The sequence below is a fragment of the Microchirus variegatus genome (assembly GCF_963457635.1).
Source record: "Microchirus variegatus genome assembly, chromosome: 10".
NCBI classification, from domain to species: domain Eukaryota; kingdom Metazoa; phylum Chordata; class Actinopteri; order Pleuronectiformes; family Soleidae; genus Microchirus; species Microchirus variegatus.
Window position 1 is genome coordinate 7,668,895 of NC_139811.1, and position 23,217 is coordinate 7,692,111.

General features: G+C 43.3%; 1 protein-coding gene across 1 annotated transcript in view; it reads left to right on the top strand.

Annotated features, from left to right (window-relative positions):
- Window positions 1-287: 287 nt before the first annotated feature.
- LOC310933100 (microtubule-associated serine/threonine-protein kinase 1-like) overlaps window positions 288-23,217 on the top strand; it is a gene marked incomplete at both ends in the record, with an annotated part of 45,625 nt that continues 22,695 nt past the window's right edge. Inside the window, 3 exons of the mRNA XM_083896522.1 lie at window positions 288-326; window positions 9,302-9,333; window positions 22,766-22,860. Of these exons, the coding sequence (XP_083752648.1) occupies window positions 288-326; window positions 9,302-9,333; window positions 22,766-22,860 (166 nt within the window). The remainder of the gene's footprint in view (window positions 327-9,301; window positions 9,334-22,765; window positions 22,861-23,217) is intronic.

Below are 23,217 nucleotides of genomic sequence, written 5' to 3' on the forward strand. Positions count from 1 at the left end.
CTGTGGCACAATCGGACACAGTGCGATGGCTTGACATCGATTATTGCGCATCTCTGCGAGTTCCATCGTGACGTGACAGCGGACTCTCTGTGTAAGTGAGCGCCTTGTGATGATGATGGTGGTGGTGGTGTGCTGTTCGGGTGTGATCCAGTGAAGTGGAGCAGCAGCGGATGTCGCAGCCCTGCAGGGTCACAACGCGCACGACTGAAGGGTCGGGAGATTGTTGCAGCGAGGGGAATCCCCCCATCGCCGCCGCCGCCGCTGCCGCCGCCGCTCCTCATTACGCCATGGATGACTCGGGGATAATCCGCCGCCGGAGGCTGCAGGTGAGGAACATGATGGGATGTGCATGTGCTCCATGTTTCTTTGTGTGCCTTTACATTGTAAAGTTACTTTAATTTCATTTAATACATCAACATTGCAAGAGGGAGCCTTGTTGTTATGAGTGCTGCTGCTGCAAAAACAAATCTCATCTATTATGAAGCAGCCTGCTTAAAGGTGCATTATGTGATAAATGTAAAGCAACTGGCCATAAAATCCTCCTAATATGTCACAGAGACAGGAATAATATTCATATAACAAACTGAACTCACCAACAAGAACAGTACAGACAAAATATTTGCATTAAAAAAAATATTTTGCAGACTGCAAATCATGTTTTGGCATGTGGCGCCACCTACCGCCGTCTACCAATCATTGCAGTCAGTAGAGTCTCAGCTGCCGAGCAACCACGGGTTGCCAGTTATGTCAGAAAAACGTAAACCTAAAAGACCTCGGTATTTTGAATTTGAATGTAGTAACCGTTTTTTGGCCACATTCTTACATATGGCGCCTTTAACCATGGGTCATGCAGGTCATGAACCCCGCCCGCCACCCCCCCCACTCTACTGCACTCCCTATACTTCATCTTTGTGTGATTCAGTCAAGCAGAGCTGAAGGACCACTGTAGAGAGAGTGTGTGTGAGAGGGTTTCTTCTCCGTGTTCACTTACAGCCACGTTCAACCAAACAAGAGGACTTGTCAGCGAGGGCACGCCTGCCTGAGCTGCACACAGGCAAATTGGCCCCTATTACTCTGAGAGAGGGTGGGATGGATGGGAATGAAGTTGGGTGGTGGTGGTGGTGGGGAGAGGATTAGCAGTGAGGTGAACTGATGGTTCCACATCTCATCATCCCCAGCGCTCAGCTCGCTGCTGCGATGATGTATGACAGCAGGCTGTAAGAGTATTAATCATCTCAGAGTCACACACACACAAAAGCACCAGCAGTTTATTGATATAGGGAGTCCAGAATGATCTAGTGTGTTTAGTGTGTGTGAGAGAGAACAGAGAGGATGACTTTAAAGATGTAATATGTAACATCTGAACAATGATGAGACTATTGTTGATCCAACACGTCTTAAATGTATAGAAATCGATATTTTCCTTTTCAGGACATCATCGCCTTTTTCCATCGCTGCTATACATCAGTCATAGTGAAGAAGGAAATGTTAAATAATCATAGTTAGTTTTTGTCATATTATTATGTGTATATGTCTCCATATAGCACAAATGAACAGGACAACCAAACGTGACAAAAAGAAAATTCCCATAATGCAACACTCATTCCCAATTCCGTCATATATCTTACCTATCAAAGATTGAGAGGTTTATAAGTGGTAGAAATTGCCCACTCTACATTTTAGGCATGTGTGCTGGTGTGTAAATTGTGTGGCGTTGATTGGCTGTGCATGTCAGTCCCCTGGGCCTAATCATCCCAACCGTCACTCTCTCACTCTCTCATACACACACAATCATTCTCTCAGCACCATATGGCGACACACCCCACGCCCCTGCAGTCGGGGTCAGTGGGGTCACACCCATGATGCATTGCTCCGACACGACGAACATGAAATGAACATCGTTGTGATTCCTCGCACCTCCCGCGCGGCCGTGACACTTGCAGGCCCCGCGTTTAGCCAACTGACACATAAACAACATGTGCTGCGGAAATATCCTGAAATAACAGCTTTATCAGCCTCACAGGGGAATATAGGTAACGATATCTAATGTATTAAACAGACAGACACATCAGAGGTGAGGTCGAGGTTTACGTACAATGCTGTGGAAAAGTTGTTAGCCCTCCCTCAGCTTTGTCTTAAAGGTGCATTATGTAATAAATCTAAAGCAACTGGCCATAAATTTCCTCCTAATATGTCACAGAGACTCAGGAATAATTTTCATATAACAAACTGAACTCACCAACAACAACAGTACAGACAAAATATTTGCATTAAAAAATATATTTTTCAGACTGCAAATCATGTTTATGTTATGAAATCATGTTTTGGCATGTGGCGCCACCTACAGCCATCTACCAATCATTGCAGTCAGTAGAGTCTCAGCAGCCGAGCAACAACGGGTTGCCAGTTACGTCAGAAAAACGAAAACCTAAAAGACCTCGGTATTTTGAATTTGAATGTAGTAACCGTTTTTGGCCACATTCTTACATATGGCGCCTTTAATTTGAAAACTCCATTTCCTTGACCTTCCTTCAAATGTCTTTATTACTGTTTGAATACCTCATCTTGTTTCTAGTTTGTTTTCTGATTTTCCTGCATTGTTAGCATGTTAGCATGAGCTAGCAAGACGTCGCGCAGCTGCTCGTTTGGGGCACTGACCAAAATGTATGCAGTCTTCGGGTTTCTGTTTTTACTTTGGTGTTCAAACCTAATTGGTTTTTCACAAGAAAGCTGCCCAAATATGAACAGCAGGCGAGCTAGCGAGCTATCCTCACTTCCTCTCTTTGGTTCGCTGGTTAGCTAACCACAAGTGAACTGAGACCCACGTTTTCAGGAGCAGTTAGCTTGTTGAGCTTTCACATCTGTCAAAACGAAGTGGACTATCCGAGGAAAATGAACCCTTTAATACTACACTTTAACTTGTAGAAGCAGTTTTTATTATATTGTGTATTAAAGATAGAGAAAAGCATGTACGCTAATTAAACGTTAGCTAAAACAACAAATCAAAACCCTTTGGCATTGGAATTGGGAATGATTGCAGTTCTGCAAACCGTCATCAGCACCTTTTTTGGCTTCTACTTCAGCTCAGTGGGAAACATGATTGACGTTAGCGTACATTGTTTGGCCGTAAACTCATAAAGCACTGTAGCTGTGAGTGGCAGCTACCATTCCCCTGTTTTGTTCTTCTATCATGCAGAGACACGACTGACCTCTCAGCCCCTGATCCGTCAGACGGCAGATCAGTCGGTCAATCACCGCTGCAGATGTTGACTGCTCCCTGTTGTTTGTCTGCAGGTCTGCTCTCTGCACCATATTTTTTTTTTCTCCTTTTGCAGTGTGTGTTTTCAAAAACAATTGCACTGGCCAGGCTCAAACCACACCGAGCAGCGATGTGCTATGCAGTCAGAGAGCTCAGCTAATGCCATTTCATTACTGCAGAGGCATGTTTATTCCTTTAGTGCAGGCAGATGATCACAAAGGACCATTCAATCCTCAGTTATGGTTTACCGCCTCCATGCCCCGACTGACTTTACCGTCCATCACAGACATGGCTGAGCAGCAGCAGCAGGAGCCTCCCCAGCCTATGTCACGTTATCATAGACATAGACGGGAAAATCCATTGTAAATGGTTTAACCTGTGGACACAGGTTGAAGAGGCGTAATTCTGAATTTGAAGGATGAAGATACAGTCGGCGGACGTGACCCTGCGGACATTTCGGCCTCGGGGTTGAATGAATTACCGAATGATGCAGTGACAGTGACTCGAAACATGAGGCAGCCATAAGAACAGAGGCTGTTCTAGAGTCTGTTGGGGCCCGAAGTAAAAATTCCCAGGGGGCCCTTCCGACCACCTTTATATTATGAATAATGTTTTTATTCAAAATGAATTAAATAACATGGAAAAACCTTGTAATTTTGAAAATAAATAAAGTATGTGAAAATGTAAATAACAAAAAAATACTGTAAATAGCTTTTTAAAAAAACTATATAAACATAGTAAAAATATATATACATTACACTGTAAATAACACACATTATACATTTATAAACAAAATATAAAGTATAGAAGTTAAATAGTTTTCTTGGTTTTCTTCTACTAGTTAGCGTTAGCGTTAGCTAGCATTCTGACGCTAATGTTAGCTGCTGTTTAAGTCTGTGTCCGGTTAGTTAGACAAAGTAACAGTTCAATAACAGCAGTCGTTTACTGTTAATGTTATCATATCATTATCTGCATTATCTTTCTTTCTTTTTTCTTCCTCTTTTCCTTCAGCTTCGATTCCAACTTGCAGAACGATAACTTCACACAGGTTAAAGTGAGGTGGGGCCCCTTTAGGGAGGTTTCCTACTGAGATGTCATTGCAAATCACCCATTGTTGTTTAAGGGGGACGGGAATGCGCCTGGTCACTGCACATTTCAGTAAAAACAGACCTCAGGCTCTGAGTTTCAGGGGCCCCCTATCGGCTCGGGGGCCCCAAGCAGTTGCCTGCCTTGCCTGTTCACAAGCTGCGCGTCACTGACACACAGAAACTCCTACATATAAACCATAATAGCAGTTCTTCGTGTTGTCAAAGTGAACAAAGCATTATATATTCGTCTGTAGTCAACTGAAGTAATTTTCAATCAAAATGCTCATTTATAATCCACTGCTATTACACGAGTGAGTGTAAGTGAATAATATTCATCAGGCAAACGCTCACTGTCAGCCTGGCTCTCAAGAGGATAACACCGTCATTTAGAATCAGCAGCAGCCTCAGCGTTTCTCCCCCCACAGGACGCAGCTAAACAGGGTTTAAAAAAAAAAAAAAAGAGCTGTTCCTGTCAGGAAAATATGTACGTGGAGCTGTGTTCCATTCTAATCTGTGATCAGTGGATATGTCATATTTGTGACAGAGCCTCCCATCTGCCGCCAGACTTCATCGGTTGGACTCGTTGAACCCCAGCACACACATCAGCTGCAGCAGACGCAGCGTTGGCTTCTCTTTAAATCCCTTTTTTACGTGGGGGAAATGCAGCCATGCGATGAGCGACAATGGTGGCGTTCTGACAGACTAATGATACCACAGGAGAATTAAAAAAATAAATAAAAAATTTCGGATTATGTTGCAGGACATGAGGCAAGGATCGTATTTTCCTTAACGATGTATTTTTCTTCTGATTTGTGTAATCGTCCTGGTACAATGACCACTGATGAGCCGGGAAAACGATGGTCTCTTCTTGACCTTTTTACAAATTAAAGTGGAATTGGGGATAACGAGAGAGGCAGATAGGAGCAGACTCGAGAAATGTAATGGAATTCCTAGCGGGGTTAATAAAGGTCATTTCGTAACCGAGCTCCCCATCATAGCTATATAAACTGCCAGTCCACTCGCTGCGCCGTATATATTATTTCTGCTGTGTGGAAGCTCAGAGCAGGGGAAGTCACGAGAAGACGATGGAAGGAAGGTGGAAGCAATCGTTTTTTCCGCTGCGCCCAAATGTATTCTTTCAAACACCGATAGTTGACTGCACTTGTTTCATGTGCCAACTGCTTCTTTTATTGTCTAGACATGTCTGAAGTGCAGAGAGCTCCTCAGAGGGACGTCAGACAGACACCGAGCAGATGTTATCAGGGCTGGATTTAGCAATTTGCTCTGTTCCTCTGCTGCATGCAGTGTGTGTTTGGATTTTCACTTTTCGCTACTAAAACTGTTCTGGTGCATGAATGAAATCACATTCATCCGTGAGTATTGTGTAAGGAAAAGCTTTTGCTGATGCGCGTGCTAGTTCACGGACAATGACAAACACTTATTACAGTTCATTGTGAGGGGGAACACAAATAACCGGCAAGCCATTAAAGCCTCTCACACGTTAAAATTGCTTTTTTGAACGCGGGTGAAGCTGCTTAAAAACAGACGACTGACACCGCTCTCATTGACGATGGTTAGTCACAAATGAGTCAGAGGAAGAACGACAACGCTACGGAGCTCAGTGACAATGTGTTGACGATAAGGCGACGGTGGCTCAGTGCCAGAGTGAGTTGTCTTTCAGTTTGAAGGTTGTGGGTTTGGTTCCTGGCCTCAAAGCTAGTCTACAAATGCCGATGTGTCCATGGGCAAGAGACTTAACCTCATGTTGCTCCCGACAACTCTGCAGGTCGCGATCATCAGCAGCGACCTGGGCCAGACTCCTCTGTTAAATATTGACATTTTAGACATTTCCCTGGTAATTGTTGGCGATTGACCCACATTTTTAGGATTGTTAAAGCTCCCATAGAGTGGTCCTATCGCACATATATGTGAGTTATGGAGGTCTACTTACATACATTAACTTGTTTTTATGGTCAGAAACCTCCTAGTTGCTGGAAACTAGCCGATAGAAATCTCTCTTCACTGAAGCTCTCATCAGCCGCGCTGTTTCAAACCGAAATCTCACACTCAGAACACAGAACTGTGTTGTGATTGGCCGGTCATCGAGAGCTTTCCCAACTGTCTTGTGATTGGAGTGACGTAATCAGCACGTCAGCTCTCAGAAGCGCAGCTCCCCCCTCTGGAACGGTGGATGCACTGCTACTCATTATCAAAACATTGTTTTAGCTTAATCAGAAGACACTGTCGCAAGTGAAACACCTCTCCAACGTTATTCTTCTTCTGCGGTTCAATGTATGAAACCGGATGTACCCGGACTAGTGCCCGGAGCAGTAGGATCTGCCGTTCCCGAGAACCACTGGTTATGTAACCGGACCTGGTTTTTTCAGAGATAGTGGAAATGCAGCTTAATCATGCTGTGCCGAGGCGAGACTAGGCGAGATGTTAGGAACACGCCATAAAATATAAACATATGTATACAATGCAGTCATTTCAATGAAGAGTGAATACCAATGAAACACATATCCATCAGCCAACCAGACAAAATCAGACTTTTTTTTATTATTAAACCGGTGTGCACAATGGAGAACTGATCGATAAACCAGCATTGTCATGAAGTGTAATTAGAATCAATAACTACACTGTAGATATATATACAATACTGCGTTGTCTGATCAGTGGTTCCTGTGGAGGGACCGTGGATTTATAATGTCTCTAGATTCCTGGTACGGTGAGAATATCCGTTAAAAACACAGTTTTTATTTGACACAAAGAGGTTTTCACGTGTCGGCGCTGTTGACTTCCCCCCCGCGCCGTCACTGTGGCTTCAGCTCTCGTCGGGTGGTTTGTTTGTGTACAATAGTTGAACCCACTTGTCGCCGAGAAGCCTGTCTTGACGCCTCTTGTAAGTCATCGTCTCAGCGCCGACGGCTCGGGGTCAATTAGCCTGATCGATGAAGGACAAAGTGAACAACGGGGATCAATGGGTTGAATATTCACTCCTTGTAAAGACAGGATTTGTCTCTTTTCAGCGCGTAAAAACCTCCAGGACGTGCAGTTAAATAGCTGTTATGTTGCCTGTAAATGGATCTTGAGATAAGAACGTTATTATTATTATTATTATTTTCTTCCTCTTTTATTAGTAAAGCGTCTGCATGTTCCACAACATGGGCTTTCTCCTCTGGATGTAGTTGTTATCCATGACATAGGTTTGACCTTGTGGACGTTGATGGACTGCACAAAAAAGCACTCTGCCGTGTTGGAGGTTTTGTCCTTGTATTCGAAGCTTTGAGGCGACCACGGTGTGATACATGTATTTAGTGCTTCACAGAGATCAGTAGCAGCAGCAGCAGGTCCACACACACACACACACACACACACACACACACACACACACACACACACACACACACACACACACACACACACACACACACACACACACACACACACACACACACACACACACACACACACAAATCTTTATTTGAAGGTTAACCTAATAACTGCATTGACTGTGGTTTGCAGCAGGTCAATGTGATGCTAACAGCCCTTTAACCGCGTTACCGGGAGTGTGACGGCACAAAGTGCAAAGTGGCTAATGCATTAATTGTATCTGTAACTATATACTGAGTAACGACTCTCATGTCAAGCTGTTGCATTTGTATGACACACACACACACACACACACACACACACACACACACACACACACACACACACACACACACACACACACACACACACACACACACACATGGTTCCGACGGCCAAATGACTCAGGCTGAAGGATAAGCCTCCCTCCCACTTCTCTCACCCTCTACTCTACCCTTATTTACACCCTCCCTCTCTCAGCATGCAGGGTTTTATAAAGAGCCAGACTGTGTTGGCATGAGATCCGGCTCCACTCTCGCTGTTTTCTTTTTGCTGCTTTGTCTGCTGCTGTTTCAGTCCAACGCTCCCTGCACCCCGTCCATATGGACATGAGGACATGAGGAGCAAAAAATAAGAAGCAGTTTTCACGATAAACAAAGTGACTGCTGCTGTTTTTAAAAAACAGGCGCAGACACACAACCATGAGGACCATACAATACTAGCTTAAGAAAACATTTAGAAGTGAATTGACGTTGCATATTTGGAGTCCTGTCCATCTTTGGATACACGTACTTATGCCAGGCAGGTTTTTCTCAAGCATGAATTTCTTACTCTGCGTTTTATTTTGTCTCCACTTTATAAGAGATTATACCGCTATAACAGTTTTCTTTTTATATTAAACTTTATACATGTTATCTTAAATTTAGGGGTTTTGCGGGTCCAGATTAAGTTTATTTGGCTGGAGAGAGGGGGACAAAAATGGCTCTTTTTCATCCTAAAGGTTGCAGACCCTCAACCTCATTACTGTCTGATAGTTTTGCCTGACAGAGTGTGTTTTCAGATAAAGGATGTAGCATAGAGGCAGAACAAAAAACACCAGCAACAACAAAAAATCACCAAAAGTCACACACTGCAGCTTTAGACACATGCAGACGCTAAAATATATTGTGTATAAATGGAAGTTAGATTTATTTCCATGTTATTGTGAATAACCACCTAAGGGAAACCAAGGCTCCAAACCCCCAGAGTTCCTCCACAGGCGTCAGGGGTAAACTGTATAATAGTCACTTAGGCGCCGTCCAGCTTAGCTGTTGTTGCTAAGGCCAGTCGAGCTTTCTGTTTTCACACGGAACAAAACGCTGTTTTAATTGGCAGAGGCTGGTAATATAAAATATTTCAGACATTATTTATTTTCTTTGTATGAACTTTCTATTCCTTGCTATGACCTTTTGTAAAAAAAGGATTAAAATGTCACATATATTGCATAAACGGCATGTTTGTATATCTTCTGCACCCCTTATGTACATGTTGTATATGTACATATATGTTTGTACCTGATCTTTTTTCTTTGTTTTTCTTCCAGAAGGATTTGCCACTACCTCGCAAGAACAGCAGGTGAGTGTTGTGTTTGTTCCTCTCTCCTCCCTCCCTCCCTCCTCCCTCCCTCCTCTCTGGGGACAGACTGGGTCCCTCCCTGAAGAGGAAAAACAATGGCACTGAGTGAAGCTCATTCATCAACGAGGTCTCTCCTCCTGCGCTTACAGCAGACGGGGCTAGGCTTTCTTGGATGAGCATGATTTGCACGTTGCGTTTTTGAGAGCTCTGAGGGTGGTTGAGTGGTGCTTGTGCTGTGGAGAGTGTGGGGGAGGAGGAGGAGGAGGAAGAGGAAGAGGAGGAGGAGGCTGGAAGTCTGTCGGAGTCAGATTAAGGTCTGCCGGGAGCGCTGATGCTGTCCATGGTGCTGAATCCATTCTGCCTTTTTTCCGTCACTCATTTTTTTCTCTCTTTATCTTCTGCTCCCCCTGTTTCCTTTTACTGTGTTATCACTTCCTCTCTGTTGGACTTTCATTCCCACCCCTTTTGCCCTTTAAAAATCCCTCCCCGTGCTTGTTTGTCTGGTTATTATGGTATGTATGTGTTGAAGCAGTGTGGGAAGTCTAATATTTAGATTTAGTTACTGCGTATAGTAGTGAATAACGGCCTTCGACCCATCTAAATAAATATTTTTATATTATATATAAAGTCTATAATGATGTTTAGTATGAAAGGGGTTGTCTAATGCCACTTCTATCCATCTGTGCTGTGAATAAAAGTGGGTGAAAATGATTCAAGGCCACGTTCAGTCCTAGTATTTTATTTTATTTAACCTTTATTTAACCAGGTAGAACCCATTGAGATCAGAATCTCTTTGCCAACGGTGACCTGACCAAGAGGTCAACACCACATCCGTCATTAACATGCGTCTCCTGTGACTCCTTGACATTGGATCTCACTCCCTCAGGCTGTATGCTAACTCAGACGGATGTCATTTCCGTTGACAAGGACAAAATAATAACTACTACGACGAATAATAACTTAATTTGTATCGTTTTAAGCACATAGTTCTGTGTGAATCCTGAATAGATAATATCAGTAGCATCATAATATTAATAAAAGGTAACATAGAGGCTGATAAAGTGCTTAACTATAGTATCTCTTTGCTCCGCTGAGTAGTCAGTATAAACATCGGTGTCTCAATCTAAACTTGGAAAATGAAAAGATCAATCTTCACAGGAGTGATCCTAGCTGGAGAAAGACCTGATCATCGTGAGCCCTCCACATTTATACCTGAGCAACTCCTGTTTCGCATTCCTCCAATAGACAAAGAGTCTACCTTTCCAGGCACTGTTTTCGCACCCCTCTTTGTCCACTGTAGGTATCGGGGAGCCGACTCCCTGCGGATGCTGCAGGAAGGTGCAAGTTCAGGCCAGACATGCTAATTACACAATATACAATACACAAATACACAAAAGGACCTGATATTCTGTACTGGGCCTGTATGGGTGATGGGCAGTTGTAGCTCTGAGTCAGAGAAATTGAATTTACCATTACAGCGGTCACAGTCCACCACCACCGTCTCCACTCTCCTTCCTTGTCCCCCCACTCGCCACCATAACTTCTACCCTGTCCCGTCTTCTACCTCACCCCTCCCTTGTCCTTCGTCGTCGTCGCGCGTAACCGACCGTTAAATGACATCAACAGTTGTGTGTTTGTAAGTCGCGCTCTCCTCCTCCTTCTCCTCCTCGCACGCCTATCGCTAAATTTAACATCGCGCCGCGTCCTCTCCTCCTGCATCACATCCTGTCTTCCTCTGTAAGATGTAATCTGTCGGTCATCCATTATAGATGACTTCAGTGGAGTTTAAGCGTCACGTTTAATCTGCCCGTCACCGGTAAACACAGTTCAACATCTGTTTTAGGGTTACATCATGGTTAAGACGTCCACTTTGTCATTGTCTTCACCTTCCGCTCCCTCTCTTACATTCATTCCTGGAGTCCATGGCCTTTTTATCTCCCTATCTTTTCACTGTAAACACTGAAAGCATGGATGTACAGTAGAGGAAAGTCATAATATTAGTCTGTTTACAGCCCCATAGTCTGAGCCTTGACAAAAACGACCCACACTCCCCTGCTGCCTTTTGTTATTCCACTAAAAAAACCAGACCCAACCCACCTCTCCCTCTCCCTCTCTCTCTTCCTCTCTCTGTCTGTCCTTTGGCAGTTCTCAGCTCCTCTTGTCCAGACATTAGCGCACACCTCAGGGCTGTACGAGCTGCAGAGTGCGTTGCATTGCGATGACATTTTCTTCCAGACAGCTGCGTGCTGCTCAGCGCCCTCCCTCCCTCCTCCCTCCCTCCCTCTCTCACAGCTCAGCTGTTGCTGCTGCTGCTGCTGCTGCTGTTTGTTGTCCAGAGCTACGCCTCGATACTAAACCGGCAACATGTTCCGACGCACTAAAAGGTACAGCAGTAGACGCAACTGGGGCGGAAACATTTTGGCTTCTGTGTGTTGTGGATTGTGAGTGGCCTTTGGATGCCTTTGTACGCTGCTGCAGTGTCAAACATTACAGAGGCTGTTGAGGACAGTGACTGTTGTGTGTGCATGTGAAAAGTGTCAGTTTCAGAATATCGTCATTGTCATAGTTAAGGTCTGACAGCTCTGTAGGAACTTAAAGGGATAGTTTGGAATTTTGGACATAAGACCTATTTTCCAACTCAGCCGGTGTGATGGAGACGTCTGGAGACGTTTTCAAGAAATTTCATTCAGTTCTTCTATTTGCAGAGTTCGCTGGTGCTATGGCTAGCGCAAGTCAATGATAAAAGTTAGCATGGCATTAGACTCATACCGACTCCACAGTGCACCCGAGGCAAATCAATTGTAACGGCAGACTATCGATGTACATATCTGTGTTGATAGAATGTTTGAAATGAAACCAACCTTGCAATTTGAAGGATTTATGTCTCAGCAGCAGCAGCAGTGCGTCATACTTCCGGCAGCGGCGGACTGATTGCGCTGCTGCTGAGAAAGTAGTCCCTCAAAAATTCATGCGATGCAAGGTTAGTTTTGTTTCAAATATTATTCCATCAACACAGATTTGTACATCGATAGTCTGCCGTTACAATTGATTTGCATCGGGTGCACTGTGGAGTCTGTATGAGTGTTTCTAATGCCAGGTACCATTGACTTGGGCTAGCCATAGCACCAGCGAACTCGGCAACTAGACGTCTCCAGACGTCTCCATCACACCAGCTGAGTTGGAAAATAGATCTTATGTCCAAAATTCTGAACTATCCCTTTAAATCAGATTTAAATCTCTTACCCAAAACCGAATTAAATCATAAATCTGCTGAAGTCTATGATATTTAAAAATATATTTTCTCTTTCTGTCTAGAAACTGACGTGTGTAAACTGCTTACTACGCCAAAACTTTGCGTGTTGTAGCTCGCAGTGACACAGAAGCTGCTTGGACTGCTGCTTTGTTTGCTAATTTTCGAAATCTTCTGTAAATCGGAACAAAAGATCTTAGTCCTTTGGCCCTTTACAACAAACATGGTTGAAAAGAAAACCCGGAGGTAGTAATGGAGTCTGATTTTAAGCTTGATAAGAAGATTAGCAGTGTTTTTTTTTTGTGTTTTTTTACAGCTTCTTTCAATCGAGGCAAATAGCCACGGTTAAATCCATCACGACCTTGAAAGAACTCACAGACATGGACGTGATCTCTCAGTGTGCTTTATAAATACATTGGATTGGATTGAAAATATCTCAAAGAACTAAGTCACAAGATAACATCAATTAACAGCTCCTGTGTGCTGTGACGGAAAATAGCTGATTTTCCTCCTGGAAAAGAGTGCTTTAAAAACCTCACACTCCCTGGTGGTTCCATGGAAACCTTAATCAATGTGTTGAAAATGTGTCGACGTCTCATAAAACCTCACTAATCCAAAGAACGATGAAATCATTGGACCTTCATGCAGGTTTTTTCTTTTTCTTCTTCTTTCTTCTGTGCACAGCGCGTGATGCCTTAAGTGTCCTCACATCTGTGTTCTGCTTTTCTAACGACATGTTTGCAAACGCTAATTATTTCCCCATCAGCCTCATCTGTACTTAGTGTTTAATGCTAATTGAATGAATATGGAAATCCTCATATCTGCTTAACGCCCGTATTTGTCGCAACGCACCACGACGGCGATTAGCATCGTGCTCATTAATACATGAGATCGTGATAAATAAAGGAAACAAATCACATACAGTAATGAAATTATAGCACTTTAATCCCACATACATGTGACAGGAGCAACACAAACACGACACTGGATTCCGTGATCTGCAAATATCACATGTCAGAGCAATTTACTCCCATGGATGTTTTGAAATAGAAGGTTAGTATAGTTAGAGATTTACAACGATATACTCAGAACTGTTGAGCCTGACGTGAGTTTTATATGAAGTTATTGAAAAGGTGACTCATTCGTCACAGTCATGACATTTGTGCTCATGCCGAATCATCGTCTGATGTGATCAATCGGCAATTACGCGAGTCAAAAATGAGTCAGACGTCAAGTCTGACATCAAGTTTTTTTGGATGGATTTTTCCACAGTCTGACTCACTGACACTGAGAGATGTTTTTCGATGATTTGGAGGGTTATTTTTGGAGAGTTTGTCCAGCTCAAAACTCATTTTACCACATTTTCAGTGGCCAATGTCGATCTTAAGAAATCAGTGCAGTGATGGCCGACAAATGATGATGATTTTCTTTTTTTTTTATGGTTTATTTGGCTTTTTCCTCCATTGTTAAAGGTGCATTATGTAATAAATCTAAAGCAACTGGCCATAAAGTCCTCCTAATATGTCACAGAGACTGAGAAATAATGTTCATAATGTTGCTGATAAATGAAAAAATGGCCTGATTAGTTGAGTCTCCCTCTAATTTTGAATATCTAACACCTGTAGCTGGTGTAAACCAACGGCAGGTGAAAGCTGAATCTTCCTACGAGGGTCAATCAAATCCACATTTAATTCATATTTTCCAAATAACTTGTGTGTTTTTATGAATTTCAGTCACTCTGATATAAGGAGTGTGGAAATCCGAGCTGACATTCAAGCACCAGGAGCTTCCTCTTCACAGTGGCGTCTCAGAATGGCTTGGTTCTCCCCCCCCCCCCGCTGATCGGGGATTAAACCAGTTTCTATTAGAGCAGAGAATCTGGCCGTGACACACCTGAGCCCAGGCAGGCACTCAGGCGAGCAGATGGAAATAATGTCCACGTCTCGCCTTCTTTAATTACTACCACCCTCCTGCAGCGGTCGTGCTCGCGCACCCACGAGGAATTGTTTTAATAATCCTGCAGGTTTTGTATCGATGCTGCAGGATTGTTCAGAATACGGAAAAAAGTTCTCCCGCAGTTCATTCCTCTGCTGTTTTTACGACAGCGAGCTGCTCACGGCGCACAGTCACTGCCAGGAAAGAGAGAGGAGCAAAGGAATACGTGATTATGATGATGAAAGCAAAAGAGGTGGAAAAAGAGGAGGAGGAGGAGGAGGAGGAGAGAGAGCTGGAGCTCAGGGCCCTGGGGTGATATCTGTGTCTGCACTTCCATTAGGGACCAGCTCACTAAGGTTACGTGAGCAAGAAGACACGCACTGCTTTGACTTTACTTTCTTTCTTTTTCCTCCTCTGATTCACTCCTTCTGTATTCCTCTGCCCAGCAGAGAATAGATCTGAGCATCACTCGCTTATTTAATCACGAGCGAGCATGTAAGAGCTGCTCCTTAATCGCCCGTGTGCACGTGAACACTGATGCAGAACTATGAAGTAATGAATATTTATCATAGTTTAGTATCCTGACGGTAACTAGGCGTGGTATTCCAGTCGATTAGTGGATTCATCTGCTCGCCGAAGCTTTGAAATGAGCCAGTAAAGGATTATTCAGAAACATTTTAAGGAACTGAAGAAAAAAATGCATGTTTGATACTAGAGCTGCAACTAACGATTATTTCCGTGTGGTCCATAAAATGTGAGAAAATGTAAAAAAAAAACGTTGATCGGTGTTTGTCAAACGTTCTCGAGTGTCTTGTTTTGTGCACAAACTGAAATGATTCAGTTTTAATGATTTCTTTGTTATGTGGAGCAAAGAAACGAAGAAAATATGCACATTTGAGAAGCTAAAAACGATCAGAAATCTTGTTTTAATCATGAAAAAAGCTTCAAAGCGATTCATCGATTGATTGTTTCAGCTCTATTTGCTACAAACATAAGCGCAGTAGTGATGGGATCGGCCGATCATTTGAGTGTACTGAATCACTTGAATCAGTTCATTGAAATGATTCGTTCAAAAGGTTCGTTCACCGAATCGTTCAGTGCTTAGCAGGAGCCCAGTGCCCTGCTACGTTCGTGCCACGGGTCATTGAGTGAGTGACAGCGCGAACGAGATTCACGTCCTCAGCCACAGTTCTCCAGGTCTCTGTGTGTCAGTTCGTTCGCGAATCATGACTGAGTCAGTGTACTGACAGCGCGCACGAATCACAGCAGCACGGCAGACACAGTTCTTCTTACTAATCACTCCCCCCCCGCTCGGTGCACATTGGCTGGCGTAGTTTGCCGAAGATTCACGAGTGAGTGACGGCATCGGAGAACGACTTCACGAGTGATTCACAGAACGCGGCAGTTCCACTCCCCGGCCGCCACGATCGCTGCTGAGCTCAACTGAACTAAGAAAGGAACGAGTCAGTTCATGAAGTGATCACAGTCAGTCAGTTCGTTCACTCAACTGATTCGTACTTTCGAACGAATCACTCATGACCGACACAACAAATAAGCGCAGCTGGCTAACTAGCGTCCTGACCACTGCAGAAGATGATGGAACGTTCCAAGCAAGGTCATTCAGACAGTCAATGAAGGTCAACGGCTCCACATTTATACACTGATACAGTGAAGGAATTATCATCCAGTTAATATGACAGGGTTGTAGAGTCTGATGGCAGTGGACGTGAAGGACCTGTGGACGTCCTCCATCCCACTCTGGGATTTTTTTCTTAAAAACATCATTAAAGGAGGCAAAAAAAAAGAGAAGCTGCTGTATCCTCTTTGTTTTTTTGATAATCCTGATCCAAGGCTGACAAACTGACAAACATAATCCCTTCTGCAGAGGTTATGGCCACATCATAATTTAAAGAGTAACAGTTTGCATTAACTTCCACCTCCCACTTGTTTCAAATTCCCCTTTAAACTGGGGACAACTTTCACAGTCATTACCGATTTGAAGACTTGAAGTTCCCGCTACTTCCTACCATTTCCTGTTTCCCCACCCACTCTATTTCATTGACTGTTGGCCTAAGCCATTTTAATGACCGTAAAATAAACTGCTTGTGTGCAAATGTTCCACCAAAATGATAAAGTATTTCTGGAGCTCTGTCTTTGCATCCACCGAAGACAATTTGAATTGGTTGAAGAGTTTTCTTTTCACCGTCTTCCACAGCTGCTGCTGCTGCTGCTGTAATCATTCAGTCATTCTTGGCTTGGACTTTTCTCCAGTCTGAATATGGGGAACATTTGTCCATTCTGGTGGAGCTGGGCCTCAATACCCTCTCTGTTCTCTTGACTAAATCTGTGAAGCCAATGCTGCACACTGGCTGGTTTTCATCTCAGAGACTTTTCTGTCTGCTCTGTGGTGACAAGCAAAATGATTTAAATGATACTCGCAGTTTAATACACCAGAAGAAAATGTCGTCTTTAAACCTTTAAACCTTTTTCTTTAGAAGATTCAAGAATGTTTAATCAGTCGTTTGAGCAGCTGACCTAATTAGCTAATTTAAGCAAATGATAAAATGATTATCTTTTAGAAAAAGGAGTTAAGGGAATTGATTTACTTGGCTGGAAGCTATTATGGAAAGTGGAGTGATTGGAGTAGATACGATAATTGGAGATAGGACAATTGTGTGTGAGTGTGTGTGCTGGTATTACCTCTCTAGGACCTTTTTCTGGCATAAAAACTGACCAAAACCTGGTCCTAATGAGGCACAACCTCATTTCTGAGGAACTGGTTAAGATTTGAATCGTGGGGGGGCCGATTGCAGTGACCTGGGTTGATTCCGCCTGCGGTCCTTTGCTGTTTGTCTTCCCCCATCTCTCTTTCTCCCCTTCTTTCACGTTTCTCTGTACTATCGTTCATTCATTAATCTGAGAATGAGAGTCTAGAGCACACGTGTCAAACTCTGATGATGTGACTCAAAGATGTGGCCCGCCACGTCATTTTATGTGGCCCACTAGTGATTCACTGGTCTTAAAAATCTGTGTCAAAATAGGTCTATGCTGCTTTAAGGCATGCGTTAACCATTTCCCACAATGCATGGCGATTGTGTGACCCACAAAGTGACGGCACCGCCACTAGATCGCAGTGTATCATTGTATATGCATCATGCGACGAGTGAAATTGAATAAGTAATAAATATAGAAAGTTATTTAGCAAAATGTTAAGGAGTAGTTACCTTTATTTTGAATTATATTTGGTTACATTTAGTTACATTTATTCTATATGATAGTCACATCTGGCCCTTTGAGGGTAACCATTATGCTGATGTGTGGCTCTCAGTGAAAATGAGTTTGACACCCCTGGTCTAGAGGGAGGCTGGTGTCAATCCCAGGTTACATAGTGTGAAGGTTGGGGTACACCATGGACAGGACGCCAGTCCATCACAGCGCCACATATAGAGACAAACAACCACTACACTGTCCTGTCCATTAAATGCAAAAAAAAAGCCCCAAAAATATCTAAATTTGATTTGAATTGTGGTTAGATTAAAGTTAGGGTTAGGTATTAACTCATTATATTTAAGGTAAGGCATAAGGCTTTGGTTAGGCTGTCCAAATAAATGTGTGTGTGTGTGTGTGTGCTACACGTATCCACACACACAAACACAGTATACACTTGACTGAGTCGGTTACACGTAAAGAAGGTCACAAAGAGGCTGAAGTGTCTGACTCACACTGTGGAGCCTCTGCTTTAAAGTGTCGCGCTGTTTCCCGCAGAGCACACAGAAGGTGCTCCGTCCTCCATTAGCTCCCGATTCCAGCAAAGGGCGACCATCATTCCTCTCCTGTTAGAATAATAGGGTTCTTCTTATTCTCTTTGATCCTCCTCCTCCTCTCTCTTTCTACCCCCCACTGTCTCCCTCCTGGGGCTTCTCTTTACAGAAAGAACACTTTTGAGGACACAGACTTCCCGACGGCGCTACATTTGCGCGGAGCTTGACAGAAATTGGTACTGTCAGCTGCTGTGTAGCTCCTCAGACTAGATTTGAGACGACCGCTGAATGAAAGGACGGGGGGAAAAAAAAAGGTTAAGAAAGTAGTCGAGTGTTTCATCGTGGCTGATGTTTGAGACCCCACAGAAAACAGAAAACACAAAAGACAGGGGGGTTATGATGCCTCTCTGACATGTTTCTCCCCCTCGCCGTTTTATATAAGAGCAGATTTTTGACATTTAACATGGTGCTCAGTGATGGAGGTAAGTGAGGACAGTGTCCTGCCTCAGGCTCTCGTCACGACCCAATGATTTACTCACCTACTTTAGAGACTTGCAGGAAAACAAGGATCGATACGCTGTCCATACAGCATATACATAATGTTCTTACCTTGACCGCTGAGGCTAAGGAAAACTGAAATGATTGTTTAGGATTGATCACTTCATCACTGCATCATTGCAGCTGAAATACACGGTTTGGCTTAAATTTGCACTTTATTGTATTGCTGTTTCTCTTGGCTGCTGCAATGTTAGAAATTTTCCTGTAAAAAAACAGTAAAGAACCGGCACCTGGGTTGCCATTATGATACTGTTAAATTAACATCTTTTTACTGTCACTGAAATGTACAGTTTTGCCCTGTAAATGAAGAATACAGTGTAAACTGAAAATTACTTTCACTGTATTTTACGATTTAATGACCGTTTCCTGAATTTCAAAAATTCATCAAAATTATTCCTTAAGAGGTTTGCAAATATTTTCAACGGATCCTTGTTCAGGGCGATGCCGACTATTATGATGGTAAATTTCAAGTTATTCCGAGATACTTTTTGTTTTTGAGAAGACAGTCAGCTCACTGTCAAAGTGCACTGGGGCAATTTTGCCTGTCTGAGAGGCGCCCTGTTAGTAGATCAGGCCCTATGTTCTTTTGTCCTAAACCTGTCATGCTTGTTGATTTTCTTTCTTTTTTTTTTTTTTTACTCATATATAAGTCATATACTGTATATGTCATGAGGGGATACCGGTTGCCACTGCTTGCTGATGCTTTGCTGCAGGGATGAAACGTCTGTCTCCTCCTGAAATGTCAGTTTCCAGTCCCAGTGACTTCTTCACCTTTTACCTGGTGATGTCGCTCTGTCCTCTCCTTCTGTCTCCCTCTCTCCGCCCTCCAGCAGTGAACTTGTGTGACTTCTATAATGAGCGCTGCTTCCTCCCTCCTCCCTCCTTTTCCTTCTTTATGGTCCCTGGTCGTTATCAGAAGTCTTCCGTGCTGTTTGCTGCGTGACAACGAGTCCTCGTGCGACTCGTGTCACTCCCCCGTTTCCCCCAGCCGCATTGTTGTAGATCGCAACTAAAAGTCTTTCTCCTCTTCTGTCAAAGAACAGAAAAGTAAAAACCTTGATTTGTGTTTTGTCTCTTTCATGTTTCCACCAGCAGTGATTTATCCACCACAATCATTTTTCATGTTTAGCCTTGTTTTTACTCTCTCTCTCTCTCATGCTCTTTGTCCTTTTTAGATCTCCTCGCATGTATTTTCCATTTGTCTTTGTGTATATCACAGCTGCGTTTGTGCAGTCTCACGCGAATGTGTGGTTTGGTGTAATCAATATTAATGGTCCCCGTGCTGTTAGGTAAAGGGTGGAACATGCCGAGGATGAAGGCTCCTGCTTGTCTGCCTTTGTTAGAGCAGTGAACAATATTTCCCCCATGTATTTCTCTGTGTGTGTTTGTGTGTGTGTGTGAGCGAGAGATGGTGGAAAAAAACTGGGTCATGTTTACCTTGCACGGTGGGTGATAAGCACCACTGGGAACACTTTCAACCTACAGCTCCTTCTCTTGTTCTTGTTTTCCTCATTTCTCTCCCCCTCACATCTACTGAGTTTGCAGTTCTGTGCAGTTTTCGCCTTAAGCGTTTTCTTCTTCTTCTTCTTCTCTCTTTCATATCACGCTGGTTTAGCTCTCAGCCATAGACGATATATAAGAGATGCTGCATGTAGTCCTCTCAACTCCCACTTTGAAGCCTCAGTATATGAGATTTGACCAGCAGTGTCTGTCACTTCATGCTCTGACACCAACCTTTATCTCCTCGTGTAGTTTTTCTGCTTCTCTTATCTTAATAAATGTCCACATCGCTCACGTGATTACGGCGGTGTAGCAGACATCCATCCATCCATCTTCTACCGTGTTATCCTCCACATGAGGATCGCGGGGGGGGGGGGAGCTGTGCCATTCTCAGCTGACATAGGGCGAAAGGTGGGATACACCATTCCATCACAGGGGGAATTTAAGGCCAAGCACTGTGTGTGTGTGTGTGTGTGTGTGTGTGTGTGTGTGTGTGTGTGTGTGTGTGTGTGTGTGTGTGTGTGTGTGTGTGTGTGTGTGTGTGTGTGTGTGTGTGTGTGTGTGTGTGTGTGTGTGTGTGTGTGTGTGTGTGTGTGTGTACAGACCCGAATTCCATTGATTTCCTCCTGCACTGAAAATCCATTCACCAAGACTAACACTGCTGCTTTGGTTTGTCCTTTTTTTTTTTTTTTAAATGGTCTTTCTCTTAAGTCTGATCAAGCAAATTTACTTACTAATTATTTTTACATTTTTAGGACCCTGACACACACACACACACAGTCTGGTGTGTTTCCATGACTTCAGAGGACATTGCGTTTGACATTTTGTGGACACTTACTCTGACCTTAACCATAATTACTGCTGGCCTTTACCTTAACCCTAACCTCGTCATAACCTTTAAACACGTCTTCACCTTAAAATGTAGTGAATTACATGATGGGGACTTGCATTTTGTCCCCCATAAGGACGACTAGTCCCCATAATGTGACTGTGTGAACATATTTAGGTCCCCACAACATCCATAGTGAGGACACTGGTAGACATAATGCATTCCCTAGCCCCTTACCCTAACTCTAACCACCCACAAACGAGGTCTTAACCCCCCCCAAAAAGCCCTTTAAGGAAGCGAGGACCATCCAATAATGTCCTCACTGTGTATGTTTTATATATGGTCCTCACATTGCCACAAATACAAGAACACACACACAGGCTTTGATTGGTATCTGGCGTACAGGACCACGTGTGTGTGTGTGTGTGTGTGTGTGCGTGCGTGCGATTATGAATGTAATTGATCCAATTTAGAAAGTGTGAAATGGCACAATAGCACTTGGTGGATCTGCACGTCTTTAATCGAGCAGCACAAACACAGATTTTCTCCTAATATTGCGACTTTATTCTTGAAAGAATAAATATTTTTTTCTGTCCAGTTTGTCCCTCCTATTGCTCCATTTTAGTCCAGCGTACTAAAAAAAATTAACCATGTCTAAAGTATCTAATGTAAACGAAAGCATTGCAAATGAAACTGTGTGATGTCCTAACGTCAGCTTGTCGAGGCGATTCAGTGTTTTTCACTAGAGCTAAGAGGCCATATGTTAACACTGTGTGTAGTAGTGTGTGTTTCTGCATGCGTGTGTGTGTGTCTATCTCTATCCATGTTAACAATAGGGGAGGATTTAAGATTTGTTCATATTCAAATGTGGTTTTTAATGAGTCCTCACAGCGTCTTATAGCCTCTGTGGCATCATCACGTGATGATGATCTCATCTCAGTCCATTCACGTCTCTACTGTGTGTGTGTGTGTGTGTGTGTGTGTGTCCCGCTCACATGTGAAGCCACGTGACCACAGCTGAGACAGAGTTGACAAATCAAACACTGAGTGCAGAGATGAGACGACGCTGTTTAGTGTGCGTTTTGTTAGTTCTCTGTGTTTTATTTGCATATATTCATGCCCCTCACGTTGCCTTAGAACACGCATTAAAAGCCCTTTGAACAAATAACACTCTGTGCTGCTGCTGCTGAGGGGTTCAGTATCCTGAGGGAAAAGGAGTGCACGTTTAAAAAAAGCTGTAATGTGTGTGAATACAAAGTGATGCCACAGTCACATCTGACGTGGTATTAAGTGCTACAGAAAAGCTGATATTCTTCTTGAAATATCCCCCCACACTTTTAATCCTTATTCTTTCTTCTATCCCATGATTCTTGCTCCTAATCTCACCAAATTTGCCTCCCTCCCTCCCTCCCTCCGTCGCTCATCATCATCATCTTCTTCCACCCCCTCTTCCTTATTTCTTATCTGAGCCGACAGGGATGAATGACTGAGGAAATTGAATCCTCTTTATCACTGCTGCGCTTCCACAGTTGAGCCCTGCTGTTGCACACCTTTAGGTGATTGTGCTGCTACTTACTTCTCTCTCTCTCTTTTCTTTAGCTGTCGTACAAGCAACAGGAAGAGTCTGATCCTGACCACCACCTCTCCCACGCTGCCTCGTCCACACTCACCTCTGCCTCTTCCCGGACACCTCGGTGTGTAACTTTATCTCATCTGCCTGACCTTTGAACTTCTTTGTCTCTTAGTGACAGACAGGTCCACAAACCATCCTAATGTCATTTACTTACTGTGCAGCTCTACTGTACCTTTGAATCACAAACAATACTTTTTCAGCACTTTTTGAGTAATATGGCCAAACAACAAAGAAAAGAAAATGTAATCTTTCGAGAAAGAAATTGTAATATTTTAAGAGATATTGTATCATTATTTAATTTCAGTTTAAAATGTAATTGCTCCACGTTTCTCATTTTGTTTTAATGACTTTATTCTAATAATATTGTGACTTAATTCTCGTAATATTGTGACTTAATTCTCGTAATATTGCAACTTTA